A 17,063-nucleotide genomic window follows, 5' to 3' on the forward strand; every position below is an offset into this window, starting at 1 on the left:
TATTTTTCATGGATATAAAAAAAATATTTCCACCTGTAAAATATCGGAATGAATTGTCTTCACATGCTTGAGCCAAAGGATTCTGGTTTGCTCTGTTGCACCAAAAACAGATACACCTTTGTGGATCAGTTTAAAATTGTTCTTTATCTCCTCGAAGTGCTGTAGTGCCTCATGGAACTTGTAATCTGAAGCAGTTCTTTTCTGTGAATCTGGTTAGGCTGTTTTTTCTCTGGCAGGTGAGCCCTACTTCAGTATTTTTCACCACGTTGACAGCAGTCACAGGAGGGATTAATCCAGCATTTGAACGATCATGAATGGCACATGCTTGAAATGAAGTTTTCCCTGGCCAGACAAGGACTATATGCCACATGCCAGGTGTTGTACATCTACCTGTGCCCAGAATTTGCAAGTCTGCTCCTGTAGTTTGGGCTGTGAGCACTTACCAGCATAGATACAACTGCAGTTTAGCTGAGAGGGAGTAACTGGGGATGAAGAGGAGGAGAGGATGGGCAGGCTGTCCCTGTGTTTCTGCAGCTGTATCAAATACACCAGACATGATACGGCTCAATGCATGCTAAAGTTAAGGGTTCTCAGCTCAGCCTGGGGTATTTGTTCAGATGGTGGGGTGTTAAAAAGCCTCTGTAGTCCTGTGAAAACCCTGCTGTTTTTTTTTTTTTTTATCTGAGCTATGCATTGTTCTTGCTGTAATGCTTTCAAAACCACCACAATTTGCCATGGGTGGCAAACATCAGAAGGTGTAGGCTTCACTGAAACGTTCATAAAATCATGAAGGAGTCTGCTTCTCTGTGAGTCATTATTGGAAGGTCATACCAAGCCCTACCCTTGCAGTGGCACTTGTCAGTGAATCCCATGCCACATAATTTTCTTGTCCAGCTGCAGCTTTACACAATACCAGGCTATGTCCGCCACAAATGTGTATCTGTAAGTTGAATAATAATAATAGTGATTGCTTGTTAAAAACAAAGAAACACATGCTGAGCTCTGCAGAAAATGCAGAATGTTCAAATCATTGCATCAATTCTTAGGCCTAATTTGAAATTATTTTAGAGAGAAATATGACTTGCAAAACTCCAAAAACTGACACAATACCTTCAAAATATACCCTTGAGGGTCTGAATGAAACTTGCAGAAAGCAAATAATTCAAAAAAATGACTGGAAATGCTTTCTTTGTTCCTGTGATCTGTACTGTGCAAGGACCAGGAGAAAGTTACAATGGCATTTATAAAGATTGAAATACTACCATTCTTTTTCTTTTCTGTTTATCTTTTTTTTCAGAAGTTTATATATTTTCCTGCCTTTATGTTTTTAAGTTAGGTCCTGTAACGTTATTTAAATATAGACAGGGTGTATGCACGCAAGTGTGTGTTCATGTGCATGTGGTAGAATATGTAGTGAATGCAAAATAGCCATGTACAGAATATGGAATTAAACCTATGTTTCAGATTAAGACCTTGGAATGATAATGGTGTCTCTACAAGTCACCTGTGAGGTTATTCCTTCATAGGTGACATTAACTCCCGTTCTGCAAAGGCTTATTGCTGTGTGTATTCCTCTGTTTATACCTCAAGGAAGTGAAATAATAATTCAGTTATTTCTATTCTGTTAAGATGTCAAAGTTTATCTCAGCAGCTGCTGTTTCACTGTAACATTTTCACTGTAAATGAATGCTAATTCATGGTGTCGCTGGCATTCTGACAGCGCCTGTGTAATTGGGACATGGAGATTAAAAAGAGGTACTTGGAGCCTAAGTATGTACTATGCAATGTTGTCAGTCCTCCTATTGATCTATATGTAGCATTGGGATCTCCTTCTCTCTACCCAAAGAGAGTCATAGCAAAAGAAATTTGTGTCGTATGCAACATACAAAGTATGCAAGAAATGAAGTTTTCATTTGAAATACCAATGTAAAATGTGTACACTATAAAAGACAGAGCAAATTTCTGTTTCAAATGTCCCTTTTGACATTTTTTAAAAATTGTAATATTAAATGAGATTTTGGAGCCAGTATCTGCACATTTTTAGTAGTGACAGGCAGGCTACAGTTTACCATGAATTTTCCCTTAAGATACTTTCTTTCTGAAACTGATGATGTTCTGATATCAAACCTGAAATGAACAACAGGATTTTGTTTTACAGTCTTTTGTGGGCTGCTGCAGTCATGCTTTTGCACTCAAACTCAGAAGTCTTGAGTCTTATCTGTGATAAATGCTTGCGCTTTTTACTTCTAATTTTATGTCAATGAAAATATTTAAGCACGTAAGAGAACTAGTGCTAACTGATGCTGTGATGAGTTCTTTCTTTTAATTCTGTGCTGAAGAATATGTTTCAAAGCAACATATTTTTTCTGTATAATGTTTTTGAAAGCAGGGAAAAGGCAAGATGAATACAAATCTGTTCTAAATGGTGACTGAGCACAATGTGAGTAAGCTGAGTTGGCAACAGCTCAGGGGACAGGGGTGGTCTTTTGCCCCCCAACTGCCTGTCCTCTACCAGGTTCCTACCTGAACAGTCACAGCAGCCCTAACAATAATTCATATATGCCTTTGCACGAGGAAGGCATACTGAATCCTTTCTTCTGTGACTGAAATGAAACGAGTAAAATGCTAAAAAGTTTATTACATGTAAGTTTCCAGAAGTATGAATGAGATGTCTTTAAATAGCAATCTTTAAGGACCTTGATTGCATGTGTGATTTCTTTTCCCCAGAGTATTAGCACATATTGACACTTCTTTCAGACTTTTACACCTTTCGGTTTTTAAAGCAGCTGTGAAATTCATCATCCAGAGGAACATTTTGGAGTCTTCAAAATATTTTACTCCATGTGAACTAGTATGAGATAGAAATACTACATGCTAATCCTTCTATGTAAGTATCCATAGAAGCATAACTACTTTCAATAATTTAACAGATGTTAATTTTCTGCTTATTGTAGATCTCTTCAAATCAGCTGGGCGTCACCAGGGCAGCCAAATGGCATTATCCTGGGTTATGAACTCTTACGTAAAGCGTGGCAGAGGTGTACCCCATCAAAGACTCCAAGGAGCAAAAGTAATAGAATGTGCCTGTCATTAGAATGTAAAAAGCACGAAAATATCTGCGGAGAAGTGTGTTATCATCCAGAGTTGAAGGTACACATATATTCTTAAGTTAGCAATGTAATGAAAAATTACTTTTAGGAATAGGTGTGTAAACCAAACCTCTTTAGTTATCAGAGGAAGGGAAGTGGATGGCTCTGCTTCTTTTTGATATTTTAAAATCAAGGTTCTGATACACGTCTTGAAACTTTTTAAAATCAAATATGGATGTTTGAGCTCAATACAGGGATAGTTGTGCAAAAATCTCCAGCAGTGTATGTGAGTCAGCTGACGACAAGTGATTCTCTTGTCTTAAGTCTGTGATTGTTGACTTTATTTCTCCTTTCAGCAGAAATTAATCGGTTAGCCTTTATGAATGTGTCTTGCATTAACACTTTGGTTTGGAGCAACAGTGCAGTTCTGAAGTGAACCCCCATATTATTTTCATTTACTATATGCTGGTTTGCAGTAGAAGTGCTTTTAATACACAAAAACTAAAACCCCTGCACAGAAAGCTAAGCCAGAATCTGTGTTTCAAAAATCCTTCAAATATGTCTGGATGGGGACTTTAGTCTCCCAACCAGTCTGTGGGCCACCTCACTTCGCAAGCATGAATCTGAGGTTTCTTCCCTTCGTAAGGCTTTGCTCCACGTGCATGATGCAGATGTTCATCCCAAGGAATCAGGCTGTATCTGATCCAAACTAACTCTCACAAGCCACCTGTAATGGAAGTGTGAGGAATCTCAGTACCAACCTCTTGAATCCACTGATCCAATCCCATTGTGCCAAATTACATGGTGGGTATATATGTATATAGATCTCTGTATGGATTTTGCATCCCACTTGGAAGAATCAGTTTTGCTCAGCTGCATGCCACAGATCGCACACTGTAAACTACTAGAGGAGATTCTTTGTCAGCTCAAGTATTCAGGTATCTATGGGGCACAGGATGGTATTTCATACAGCTCCTTTGGCATAAAGTGATTGCATTGAACCACTTAAAGGCCATATGAAATTTTCTAGATGTATGCTGAATTTCAAAAACACTAGTAAAACTATAAAGCTGCTCTCTGTGTGAGGAATCATTCCTCAAACTCTGCACGGCAAATAGTGGTTATTAACACGACTTGCTTCCTCCCCCCCAAATCCTTCCTTGTCTAAATGCTTAATGACCAGATTCTCCAGTACAGAAAATCTATTTAGATTCAGCTACAGGTGGGTGGCTGTTACATGACAATGATGAGCAGCTCTGAGTGGGATCCATTGTGATTTGTCAGATGTATTTTGAAATTATGGCTATTTTCAGGTTAATCTTCATGTGACTTCCTGTTTAGGAGTAGGATCAATAGTGTAGCAGGAGTCTGTAATGGTTTTTATTGACAAATGAGGTAGAAAACTCTTAGTTTGAAAGTAAGATTTAATGAGATGAAATAATGTCCCTATTTGTCAAAGGCATCATCACATGTTCTTTGACTAAAGCAAACAATATGTATTCACAAGATTCCCTGTCAGACAAGACAGTAATTAAGGAAGTGAGCTATTTGAGGGTTTCAAATCAAAATATAAATTATTCCAGCCAAGACAGCTTTAGCTTTTGAGTTCCCTTAAAAACAATACTATACTAAACATATGCATTTCTGAAATCCTGCAAGTGAATTATGAGCAGTTCTTTGTTCTAAAAGGTAAATTTACTTATTTTAGGTTTTTGGCATGGTAGAATTTTTAATAGATCTTGGCATATGTATAAGTTACATTTGTATTATATTAATTTTAGAAGTTTCCTTCTCCGTTTTTATTTTTTCAGCCTTTGTGCATTTATGGTAACTTTGAGCTTGGAGAGTGCCCATTTATTTTTATAGTTTCCTGACTTTCTAATTTTTTCTAATTAATTTTGCATTATTTTGTTATAATAGTCCCTCTGTATTCTCAGAGGCTGTGGTTAGGAGTGGGTGCTATTTGGTCAAGTAATGGATATATAAAAGATGACTAGAAGGTCCATATGTATGAACTGAAGCACTCATACATAAAATGACAGAGGAGTAATTTTTGTGGGTGAATTGATTAAAATCCCCTCCCAGTGATTTGCCTGGTCTGCTATGTGTATCCGCACTAGCCATGCAAAATATCTGTGAGAGATTTTGTCCTGGTTTCAGATGGGATGGAGTTAATTTTCTTCCCAGTAAGCAGTATAGTCCTGTGTTTTGGATTTAGGATGAGAATAGTGTTGATAACACACTGATGTTTTAGTTGTTGCTGAGAAGTGCTTACACTAAGTTAAGGACTTTTCAGCTTCTCGTACCGCCCTGCCAGCAAGGAGGCTGGAGGTGCACAAGAAGTTGGGAGGTGACACAGCCAGGACAGCTGACCCCAACTGACCAAAGGGATATTCCACACCAAATTACGTGATGTTGAACAAAAAAACTGGGGGGAGTTGGCCGGGGACGGGGTTGGGGGTGGCCTCTGCTCTGGAACTGGCTGGGCATTGGTCAGTGGGTGGTGAGTGACTGCATTGTGCATCACTTGTTTTGTATATTCTTTTATAATAATTATTATTTTCCCTCCTTTTCTGCCCTATTAAATTGTCTTTATCTCAACCCACAAGATTTTTTCTGATTCCCTCTCCCATCCTACTTGGGGGCAAGTGAGCGAACGGCTGTGTGGTATTTAGCTGCCTGCCGGGTTAAACCAGGACAGAGATTTACAGAGCTCCTGGCACATCCATGTTCCTCTTAATCTTGAGTCTGTGACAGGGGCAGCATAAGACCTTACGTGGCATCCCTCTGTCACACTTTTATATAATTCACTATCAGTCTGCGCTAGCTATAATGCTGAAGCATTTATGCTAGCATTTGTGGTCCTTAGATTCCACAGTTTACTGGACAGAAGTGAAGAAAAGCAACGCTGACCAGCATACATTTTTTCTGAAAAGAAAACCTCTTATCACAGTGCCAGCTGCTGTTCACCATACATTAACTGTACAGCCAAATGTGAAGAGATGCCACTGAGAGTTAAATACTGTGCAGCTTAAATGATGTTCAGATCCAGAATAATAAACAAGATTTTTGATCATTTGGTGATAAGCTGGTCAGCAAAAGCAGGCAGATTGTATATATGTAGGTCCAATAGGCAAACAGGTTGTGGAGTTCTCACTTCTGCTCTGGTTATTTATTGCACCTTGTACACAAGACACAATGGGTCTAATTCCACTCTTAAAATTTACTTGAATTCAGGACTATAAAGTGAGAGGAAAAGGAGGCCTTTTGTACAAAAATAATTTGGAGATATGTCTTGGGCTCTTCATTAATATTTCCTTATGGATTTATGGGTGACATTTGGTATTATCAGCTTGCTATTGTAAGACACTGCAGAAAAAGAGGGATGTTTTTTCTTATCTACATAAGAGATATAATCCTCTCCATCCATAGAAACCAAAGTGTTTCAGTAATAGGAATACAAGGGTGTGTTTTCACTGCACAGAAGAGCGGGATGCAGAGACTCTTCAGCTAACATAGTCTGAGTTGGGCCCAGCTAAGTAGCACAGTTATATCAGAAAGGCAGTGTTAAATAGCCCGGGTGCAGGGTTGCACTGGTATATGTGGGCTACGTTTGGGATCCAGGTTAGTATCTCTGCATAAGCACTGTGCTGTGTAAATAAACCAACTTGCTCAGAGCTGTCTTGGGAATCTCTAAAACAGCAAATGACCTTTCCACTACGAGAGACATGTGTACATGCACATTCATGGGCTCATGTAGGCCTGATATTAAGCCTAAAGAAGACCAAAAAAGATTCCTGCTATCTTAATAATCCTTGCACCAGAGCCCTACTTCGTTTTTCTGGTTGTTACCAGTTTTCTGCTTCAGCGTTAGAAATCTTTGTTATTTCAACTAAAGCTAACACAGTGCTGTGCCTGGTATCTTTAACCTGGTGTTGTCATCAGACCTGGATGGATTTATAATTCTTGAGTGCAGGAAGAATTTAGAGATGGTTTTGTGGAGTTTTTTTTTGTGTAGTTTTGCAGAGAAGCTGAGAATACGATCTCATGGTGAATTTTGTCAGCTGCCTGGAAGGTCCCTGTGTATCTTTTACAGTAACAGACCTGTGCTGCTTGGGTGTTTCCAAGCTGCCAAAATTGTCAGTCTTTTCCTAGCTGTTTTCAGTAAGGTATGATCCATAACTCTATCCATATTTGAAATCTCAAAACAGACATCAGTTTACAGAGCACATGTCATGAGATCTGCAGAGATGTACTTCAATTAACATTGGAATGTGCCCTAGCTTCACCCATCAGGGAGCATAATCTCAGTACTGATGGGGAAGGCATTTCTGTATTATCCATGTAGCTACCAAACTGTTCTTCTGTTGTTACTGGCATCCTGAGGTGAACACTGAAAATAATGAGACGGGTACAGCAAAAAAGTAATTAAAATAATGGCATAAAGGCTAATAATTTCTGTACACAATGGATCATGAGTATGGACATGAACAGTTAAAAGGGTCCTGACTGAAGGTGTTAATACAGCTTCAGCACTTTTTATTCTCAGTAGCAACAAGCTGTGTAAATCTGCAGTTAATGAACTAATCAAATATAACTCTGACATTACTAGGAAGTGCAGGCTTACCCCTTTACTCATCGTAATTAATGTGCCGTTTGTTACAAACACCAGCAGGACTCTTCCCTTTAAGGACAGGAGGAGCAAAATGGTGGCTTGATAGCTAACCTAAAAAGCACTGTTTTCAGGAGTGAAAATTAACACATCTTGACACTGGTCAAAGATATTGGATCAATATTTATGTAAGATTTAGTACTAATGCTAGCAATATTGTGCAAATTCTTTTCAAGTTCTTTCAGGTTTAGAGAACCTTTAAAAAGATAACACTTCATGTATAGTGTGTGTTGTAACACACGTGAAAGACAGGAAATGAAACTCATTTTAGTAAGATAATACATAGTGACTTGTAACAGGATAACAATAATTTCTGCTTATGGATTTTAGATATAAGGCTGTAGTCATTACCAAAAGAGAACAGCAGTTCGAGAAAAGAAATGGGTAAGTATACTTAGCAAAAAACGATGTCTATATAGGTTCAGAGATTATTTAAGTAAAAAAAGAATGTGCTTTGCTAATTTAAAATATTCCCTCTCACATGAGAACATGATGGGTCAATCATTACTCTGGTGTTTGCTCCACAGGCAGAAATTTTTAATGAACTCCTGTAGCTAATAGGAATTCCTTAGAGTGTTTTGTGAATTGCTATTTCACAAAGTGGCTCTGGCAGCAAGTGTTTGACAAGAAGGATAAACATGGCTGCCTAGCACATCTGTTTATTTGAATAAATCAGTCCTAGCTCAACTGGCATGTGTCCATAAGGCCAGATAATATCCTTCAGCAAAGTCTTCAGCAAGCAGAGGGATCAGGGATGACAGAATTTTAATTAAAAGAGAGTTGCTAGATAAGTTTGGAGTATTTTTAAAAATTGTTAAAATATTGTGTAATCCTGCCTGCCAGATTTGATATCTAGTTACTCTGTGCTAGTGGCACGGCTGACTGGGCCTTCCTCAGGTATTGTAGCAAGCCTTTCTTTATGCCCAGTCCTTCCCAGTCTCTCTGCTCCTGGGTAACAGTCCCTCTGTGGGCTTGGATGGGAGGATAACTGCAGGATTGATTTGTGAGTAACTTAGTCTACCGATATTTTTAAGGGCTCCCATGATAGCTAAGGATGAACATCTTGTATCATCTCCATAGATAGTAAAGATCTTCTGGCTAGCAAGCATGTGTCAAGCATTCAACCCTCTGTATGAGACTGAGATCTCCGACCTGCCTAAACTGTTGGTGTCATTGTATCTGATGGCTACAAGGCTTCTACTTTCATGTACATCCTAACACTGTCCAGTTGGGGCTGTCACTTTTAGATCTAAGAGGATGAGATAATAATAACCTTTTGCCACTATAACTTTCAATCCATCTGCTTTTCTTCTTTGTCTATGACATAATTTTAGCATTACTTGAATGCATTTTATTTTATGGATTGATAATGCAGAATCCTTGGGCTGAATATCAATGCAAATAGAAACTAACTATCTTTAGAGGACTGCCAAAAAAGTGTTATTTAACAATTTACAGCTGACTGCAGAGGATGTTATGGAGCTACATAATAATAGCACCAACTATATCAATCGGTAATGCCAGATGAGAGTCTGAAAGTGTTTTAGAGCTGACTGGACCCATTTTTGGAAGCTGTCTATAGGGTATTGAGAAATATAGAGGATCCTAAATAATTTTGAACACAGAAAAGTAGCTGCTGAAACTAGTGTAACATACCTGGCTATTCAGCTGGGTTTTTTTTGAGGGAATTCAGGAGAAAAAGGCAAGACACCAAAAATAATGCAATCTTACAAATAATGTTCCATCCAGAATGCTTTAGAGCTAGTACTAACACGTCCCTCCCAGTGTCTGTGTGAAATATGTGGAGCAGCTGTTTCTGCTGAGGATTCACAAGAGAAGGGGCATTTCTTAAAACTGGAAACGTCGCATGGAAAGTAAAATGGCTGCTCAAGCATCTGAGCTTGAGTAATGCCAGAAGACTGTGTTCAGGTGAAATTTGTGTGGTGTGCATCACTGAAAAGAAGGAAACAATACAGGGATGGCAAATGAAATCCATGAAAAGATGAGAAATTGGGCTAGACAAATCACAGAGGGAGACACAATCACAAGGGGCACACAAATTGAGACCAAAAATGTGTGAGAAACATGTATTTGGCTTCCTTTCATGCAGGCAGGTACAGCATTTACTCGGTCTGGTGTCTCAAGCTCAGGATGCAGTAAAAAGGACAGGACAGAGTCCATTTTTAAGAAGTGTCAAGAATTTTTGCTAAATGTGATCTCTTCAGAGGGCAGTGGCACTACAGTACTTGATTTGATACTTTTAAGAATGCTTTTAAATGACTTGGAAATACAGAGAGACCAGGTAATCTTCTAGGTTGCTTTGGAGACAATTGTAAATGAAGAAAAACTCAGACTGGAGTGTGTGCCAGTCATAAAAAAAAATCCAAAAGATAGGAAGCAGAGAAGAGGTGTAAAGCAGAGTTTTATTTGACATCTTAACTAATGATCTGGAAGAAAGAACAGTAGGTTAATTAAATTCATAGATTGGATTATATTACCAGTGACAAGGTGGACAGCAAAATAATATAACAGGCCCTACAGAGACTCAAAATTCCTGAACAGAAAATGACAAAATTCAGCTACTTGGGTAGTCTGAAACAGATGCTGAATGAGAAAGCATGCTGGAAAAGCAGAAAACTGTGTGTCAATTCAAAGCATATAGGGTTATAAAACCACAAAATATAATGAGGAAACAAGAACACCCTCTGCCCTAGTTGGTGTTAATTTTGAGTTACATATTGTTTATGTATTGTAAATTGTAACTTCAGAACCTAACCTAGTAATCCCAAGGGTGGTTGAGTAAAGGCCATTCCGAAGTGGACAAAACGAAGCATCATCTTTCTGAAGTCAGACCGAATTTGTTTATGATTTAAGAAAAATAATAATATTTTTTTCTGTATGTGTATATTTGTGTTAACATTATAAACGTAATACAAATTGGATGTCCTGAGTCTAGTAATACAAGTTTTTTAAAAGTTTTTTGTCAGCTAGTAATTAAAGTACGTAGGTAAACAAAAGATCCTTCTAGGGGAGTGCTTGCTTTCTTTGCTGCTAAGATAACCTGATTTAGAATGGGGTTGAAGTCAGGGGCGGAAGCACTCCATGTCAAAAGAAAACAAAGGAGCAACTCTGCTCTAACACCTGGCTGTACTGCCAACTGCATTTTCTGTCCAGCTGTAAGAGGCATCCTTCCATGTAATACAGGTTGCACTGATTGTAGGTTCTGAGTTTACAATTTTTACAATGATTCTACTGACTGTTTTATATGATTAGTTGTATATATAGTGTGCCACTCTATCGACACAGGAATAAGTGTACAAAAAATTATTTGATTGTTCAAGCGTATAATTTTCTCGACAGCACCTGGAAAGAAGTCCAAGTTAAAAGGCCTTTTCAAAATTCATTTCTATGTAAATTTTATTTAAAAAAAAAAATCCTTATATAAATACTATTCTCTTGAGATCACATTGTCTGAACAACTGTGGTCATAAATAAGTGATCATGTGCTATAAGAAGAAAATTCTACTTATTTTTATGTGAAAGAAAACCCAAGAGCTAATATTGGGAAAAACTGTTTTGCAGTTGTAAGGGTTTCAGATGACATGTTTCATCATAAATGAATGAATGAATAAATAAATAAATAAGAATTGGGGAGAAAAGAAAAGGATAAGGTAATGGTAGATTATACTACATATTGCAATCTACTCCACATTGAGAGGCTCAAACAGCCTGCAGGGCATATGAAGATATTCACATTAATGGACTATTTCATTAAGGTGCAGTGTGGTTGAAGGCTACAAAATAGCAGCATTCTGTCAGATACACAGTAGTTTATTGAAGTCTGATAATGCTGGAGGGCACAGGATTTTAGCCAAGTTACATTTTATTTGACTGCGGTCATATTTGTGTCAGTACTAGGATGTCTTGTACACGTTTTCATATACGTTGTTTTGCCAGAGAACACATTATGTTCTGTTTAACAGATATTGCCTTACTGATTTTTTTTTTTTTAACTACTTCTAGGTATGTTGTAATGGGATTCTGCACGACAATAAACCTGGCTTCCAATGCTGCGAGGACAAGTACATTCCATTTATTCTTAATTCACCAGGGGTTTGCTGTGGTGGTCAGATACACGCTGTGCAACCAAAACATCGGTGCTGTGGTGGTTATTACACTAGGGTATTAGTAGGTAAGAGACAACTCCTTTCCAGTGCTTGAAATAAACAAAACAACAAAGTTGATATATCTGTTAAATCAAGGAGAATAAAAACATAGCAATAACTGTGGGATTTATCAAGATTTTTAGATATCTTTGAGGCTTGTGTTCAGTGGGATAAGCAAAGAAAATTGCACTGACTTTGTCTTCTAAACACAGTACGCTGTTTATACAAGAAAGACTTAATTGATGAAACCTGATGATTGGGTCATTTCCCAGAGAACTAATTTATGCCAAACTATACTTAATTGCAGTGAGTGCTGCATAATGGGGAGGGCAGTTCTGCTTAATAGGAACACTATCAGGCAATTTAGTGGTGCAGTTTAGTTCTCTGCTTGACTTGACCCCATGTGATTTCCCCTAGCCATTTCTTTTGTGGAACAATTGTTAGCATTTGGGGTTGATATTATGGATTACATCACTACTTCTTGTTTTCACATTGTCTACTCTCTGTTTCTGCCAATGTTACAGATCAAAGTACACATCCCACATGTATTATCTTTGATGAAAATTTATCCTTTTCTTAGGGCTGATCATACTCATTCTCAGAACTGTTTGGGAGGTTTGCCAAAACTAAATTTCTGTGCTATTGTCCAAAGTTTGGTTTTCCAGTTTGTTGGTGGGTTTTTGACAGGGAGAGGGGAGGAAAAGGGGGAAGAGAGCCCTTTCAGGGGGCAGCGTTCAAAGCATATATTTCTTTGTAGGCAATTGTCAGGTCGGGAGCTGAAATGCTTCCATTACTCATGAGCTGGCACCCATTCCCTAGGCTCAGAAATGCTTGAATTTTTGCCAACACATTCAGCACGTCCCAAGTTCTGATCCTTTGAAAAGTAATTCATGTATCACAATATTAGAATGCCTTCCATGATGACATCAGAAAAATGCTATCACATGGAAGAACCAGAGAAAAGTATTTTGCTGGCCTCATTAGTCTCAATGTACTGAAACGGAGAGATTATACTGTGACCTCTGTCCCCATCCAGTGGTCTATGTTAACTAGCTTAATGTTGTTTACATTAAGAAAGAAAAGCACAGTGAAACAAAATGTCTTATGTCTGAAAGTAGTTCTTGTTCAGTCAGCAGTCCACAAGCATGAAACAGTGAATGCTTGAACATGATTTTAAACGTGGGTTTTTTTTCCCTAAGTATACTTGCTGCATTCTCTTTTTCTGTACTCTAAAGGGCAGCAACATGAACAATGTTGGTCACTTTTTTCTTTTTTATTTTTATAAATATGCTAATAACCTCAAGCTAAATGTTAATGTGGGTCATTCTTTGATAAGGATAACAATTAACTGGTAAGACTGCATGGTAGTTTTCAGAGAGAGAACATTTTCAAGCCTAGCTTGGAATGGATCCCATTTTGAGAGGTTAATGAGAAGGTTACTGATCCTTTGTGTCGTATGTCTAATAGTTCTTTAAAAAAAACAGTTTTATTTCCAATAGATGTAAGCTATATTCTGTGTTTTAATACATTCTCTGTGTAGCAACTAAATTAGATTCTGAGGAATGCAGGAAAATATGATGAAGTATCTAAACAGATTATATCTATTATACTCTAAAAATTTGTTCTCATCTTTTTTTGTTTATTATTGACTTTATTTGATAAAGTTATTTATACAGGAAACTCTCTAAGCATACATATTTCCCAGATGTTGTTTGGCCAGCTTGATAGCTCTAGATGTACTGAAGCACACCGGGCTGAAGGCATGAAGATTACAAATTAGGAAGGCAGGAATCTCAGTTTCTGAAACAGTGCACAAGGAAGTGCAAACATCCATCCCAGAACTAAGATGGGAGGAGTGATTCTTAAAGCAGAGCAGAATAAATAATGCTACAACCACCCAGACACCTCTTTGGCAAGGAATGTGGGGGAAAGGAAAACAGTATTCTTATCTGTATCTGTTACAATCGCATCACATGTTTATTGCTGACAAAAGCTGCATTGGGTTTAGGGCGCTCTGTCTGTAATTCCCAATCTTTCAGAAGAAATGGACTTGATATATTACTTTAAATGAGGAAAAATGAGTTTTAAGAATCAAAACATATTTCTCTTATTAACAGTCAAGAATCCAAATACTTTAATCACCTCTACTACCCATCTTCAGTAGAAGAACAAAACCCCTACCCCTTCCAAATGACATTTGAGCCACAGAAAACATTGCAACATAGAAAGATAATACAGAAATATACCTCTTAGTACAGTGCACACTTAGTACACTGGATCAGATCAAGTGCAGATGCTAGTAAAATAAAATTATTGCCATTTAGCCCAATTTTTATATCATTTATAACAGTATCTAGTCTGTTCATAGCACACAGTTTACCCCAGCCCAGCTCACTATTGTAGTGTCCATCTCGTTGGCAGTCTTACCCTAGAGGCCTAAGCTGATGCTTTTGTGTAAGTAGCAGCCAAGTCCACTGATTGTGATGGTGGTATTTAATTTCTGAAGTGAGTTTAATCCTGAAGTTCTTCGGGAGATGAAGTCCTGAGCAACACTGAAAAACTCTTTTAAGCAATGTGAATTTGTCCCTCAAAACAAGTTTGGAATGATTTTGGAGGAGACAAGGAAATTTTTTGCTGAGAATAAGTAGGCTGACTGTTCCGTTAATCATAGCAAGAACAAACTCTATTATGTAGCTGCCTCTCCTTAAAGGTTTTCAGCTGTATAATTATCATATTTACAGAAATTATTTTTGTTACTCTTCTCAATTTGTCTTTGTCATGCTTGCATTTTGATATCTTTACAGAGTCTTGGCCCTGAATTAATGAATGCATGTTTCTTTAATTATTATTACAAATTAATAGAATACTTCTATAGCATTCTAAAGTACCAAGTGATTCCATACTTTCACATGGAACATTTTGCATGTCAAGCTACTAGCATGTGAACCCAGACTTGTTGCTATCAGGTTAAAGCCTCTCAGGGATTTCAAGAGCTATAAATGCATAAAACCTTTAATTGTATTCTTAAATTGATAGGAGAAGTATGTTGCCCTAACAAAGAGCAAAACAGAGTTTCAGTTGGAATTGGTGACTCTTGCTGCCAGGGAATGCCTTACTCCACATCGGGCGATCAAATCTGCTGTGGTGGATCCCTCCATGACAGTTTCAATCAGCAGTGCTGTGGTGGTGAAGTCATAAGTACAGACTTGGTCTGTTGTGGTGATGAAGAAGAAGGGACTGCACATAGACCTCTCACAGGTAAGCAATAAGTTTTCAAGAAAAAAGGGTCTTCATCTTTCTAAATCTCTTATGACACTAACCATTCAGCAGTGACACACTCAGGTTTAAGGTGTGTATGCCGATTTATTGAAATGATGTTGCACTTTACTCACCCATTCTGACAGACTGCAAAACGGTGAGCTTTCGATAACCCTTCTTTGCCTTTGTCCAAAAGCTGCAGGGGCTGGAGACACCAAAAAAATTCAGAAGGAAGTGCATGATCTTTCATTATGCCGGTCAGGAAATAGGACTAAGTCCTCTCTCGATGAGTAGAACAGAGGTTAGACTTGTCCACCTTGTGCTGCCATGCATCCCAGAGCAGGGATTTTCCATTTGTTCTGGAGATGTGGTGTTAGTCACCTAGAAATTGAAGATAATGATGCTATCTATGCTTGGTGGTCTATGTCACTGACTTGTGCATCTACATGGAGGTAAACCTGCTGCAGTTTAAATTTAACAAAACTTTATCTCCAGCATTAGTCACTGGTTCACCTGGTGTATCCCATTAATCTCTTGCACACCAGAGGAAATCACTCCATCACTCAGAGGTACAACCTGAACCCTAATTCCTTGTAAAGCACTCTGACTAGCTGGTGACAGAAATTGGAGGTATTATAACAAACCCTATTCAGGTATTTTCACATGTCTTTTCCTTCCACAGTTATTATACAAATTATATACCATCAGCCTTAGGCTTTATCAGCCTGACAAAAAGACTTCAGAAACAATTGCAGTCTCAAAGGGGAGCCTGATTTCAAAACACAGAAATAATGAAGGTTTAGTACCCGGTTCTGCTTGGTGTACAAAGATGAGTGATGCAGTGCTTCCACCATATGCGTGCCAGTTTGAGCCTCTAGTTGTGCAGCTAAGGATCTTAATTTATTACTAAGAATCGAAACTTCAAGGCTGAACTCCTCCTTTCCCCAAAAATGAGCTCTATCTTCAGCTTATTTTTTTGACTGGATGCCTCAGCTGTTGTGGTATCAGAAGTACCCTAGTTCTGTGCTGACTGTCAGGAAGGGCTAATCAGAAGAGCCATTGCAATCCTTCCTGTGGTTTCTATACCATCCTTCCCTTCCAGTGGTGACGCATGGAGTGTATGCTGTGAACAGCACTGCTTGCATGATTTTAGCTCCCCCTCACTGTGATCCCTAATTGTGCCTGATCTACAGTGTCTATGCAGGACTCACAATATCAGCTCTGAACAAGGCCCTCTTGCATAGCCATGTATTGTGTGGCTGCCACAAGACAGGGCTGGCTCATAAAGCATCTCTTTATGTACTTTATTACTTAAACTCTTTTATTTGCCTGCAGGAGCCCTTTAACAAAATCACATTGAATTGACTTTCTCACACCAAATCAAATCTCCCTGGTCCCAGTTCAGTTGTCTTTGTCAATATGTATTTTATAAATGGAGTGAATTAACAGATGCTGTTGGAACAGAACTGCTGGGGTAGCGTTTATGTTTTTACTGCTCTCTCTGGGCAGATGAGTTGTGTAGGAGTGTAATACAGGTATCTTGGGATGAAAGTTATGTTCTTCATTTCAGTATATATGTATTCTTAACAGGTTTTTTTCTTAAATATATATATTTAAAAAACTTTTATACCCCTTTTTAAAAAATGTGTTTAGCCGATAGCGTTCTATCATTTACAGCATTTTTCTTGAGAATGGTTCAGGATGACACTTTTTTGGCTATTAAAAAAGAAAACAGTGGCTTTTTCATCGTTCACAGGTTTTCTGTGAGGACTTAATGCTGTGAGCCAGCATACAGCTGAACACAAATACAGGTTTAAAAGATGAATTAGTGCCACAGTTGAAAAGAGATCGTATTCTTTTGCATTAGGCATAGAATAG

General features: G+C 38.1%; 1 protein-coding gene across 1 annotated transcript in view; it reads left to right on the forward strand.

Moving 5' to 3' along the window:
* Window positions 1-17,063, forward strand: part of USH2A (usherin) — a 391,200-nt gene that overhangs the window by 286,205 nt on the left and 87,932 nt on the right. The window contains exons 47-49 of the mRNA XM_075088896.1: window positions 2,955-3,150; window positions 11,785-11,953; window positions 14,964-15,185. Of these exons, the coding sequence (XP_074944997.1) occupies window positions 2,955-3,150; window positions 11,785-11,953; window positions 14,964-15,185 (587 nt within the window). The remainder of the gene's footprint in view (window positions 1-2,954; window positions 3,151-11,784; window positions 11,954-14,963; window positions 15,186-17,063) is intronic.

This window comes from Phalacrocorax aristotelis, chromosome 3, assembly GCF_949628215.1.
Source record: "Phalacrocorax aristotelis chromosome 3, bGulAri2.1, whole genome shotgun sequence".
Lineage (NCBI taxonomy): Eukaryota > Metazoa > Chordata > Aves > Suliformes > Phalacrocoracidae > Phalacrocorax > Phalacrocorax aristotelis.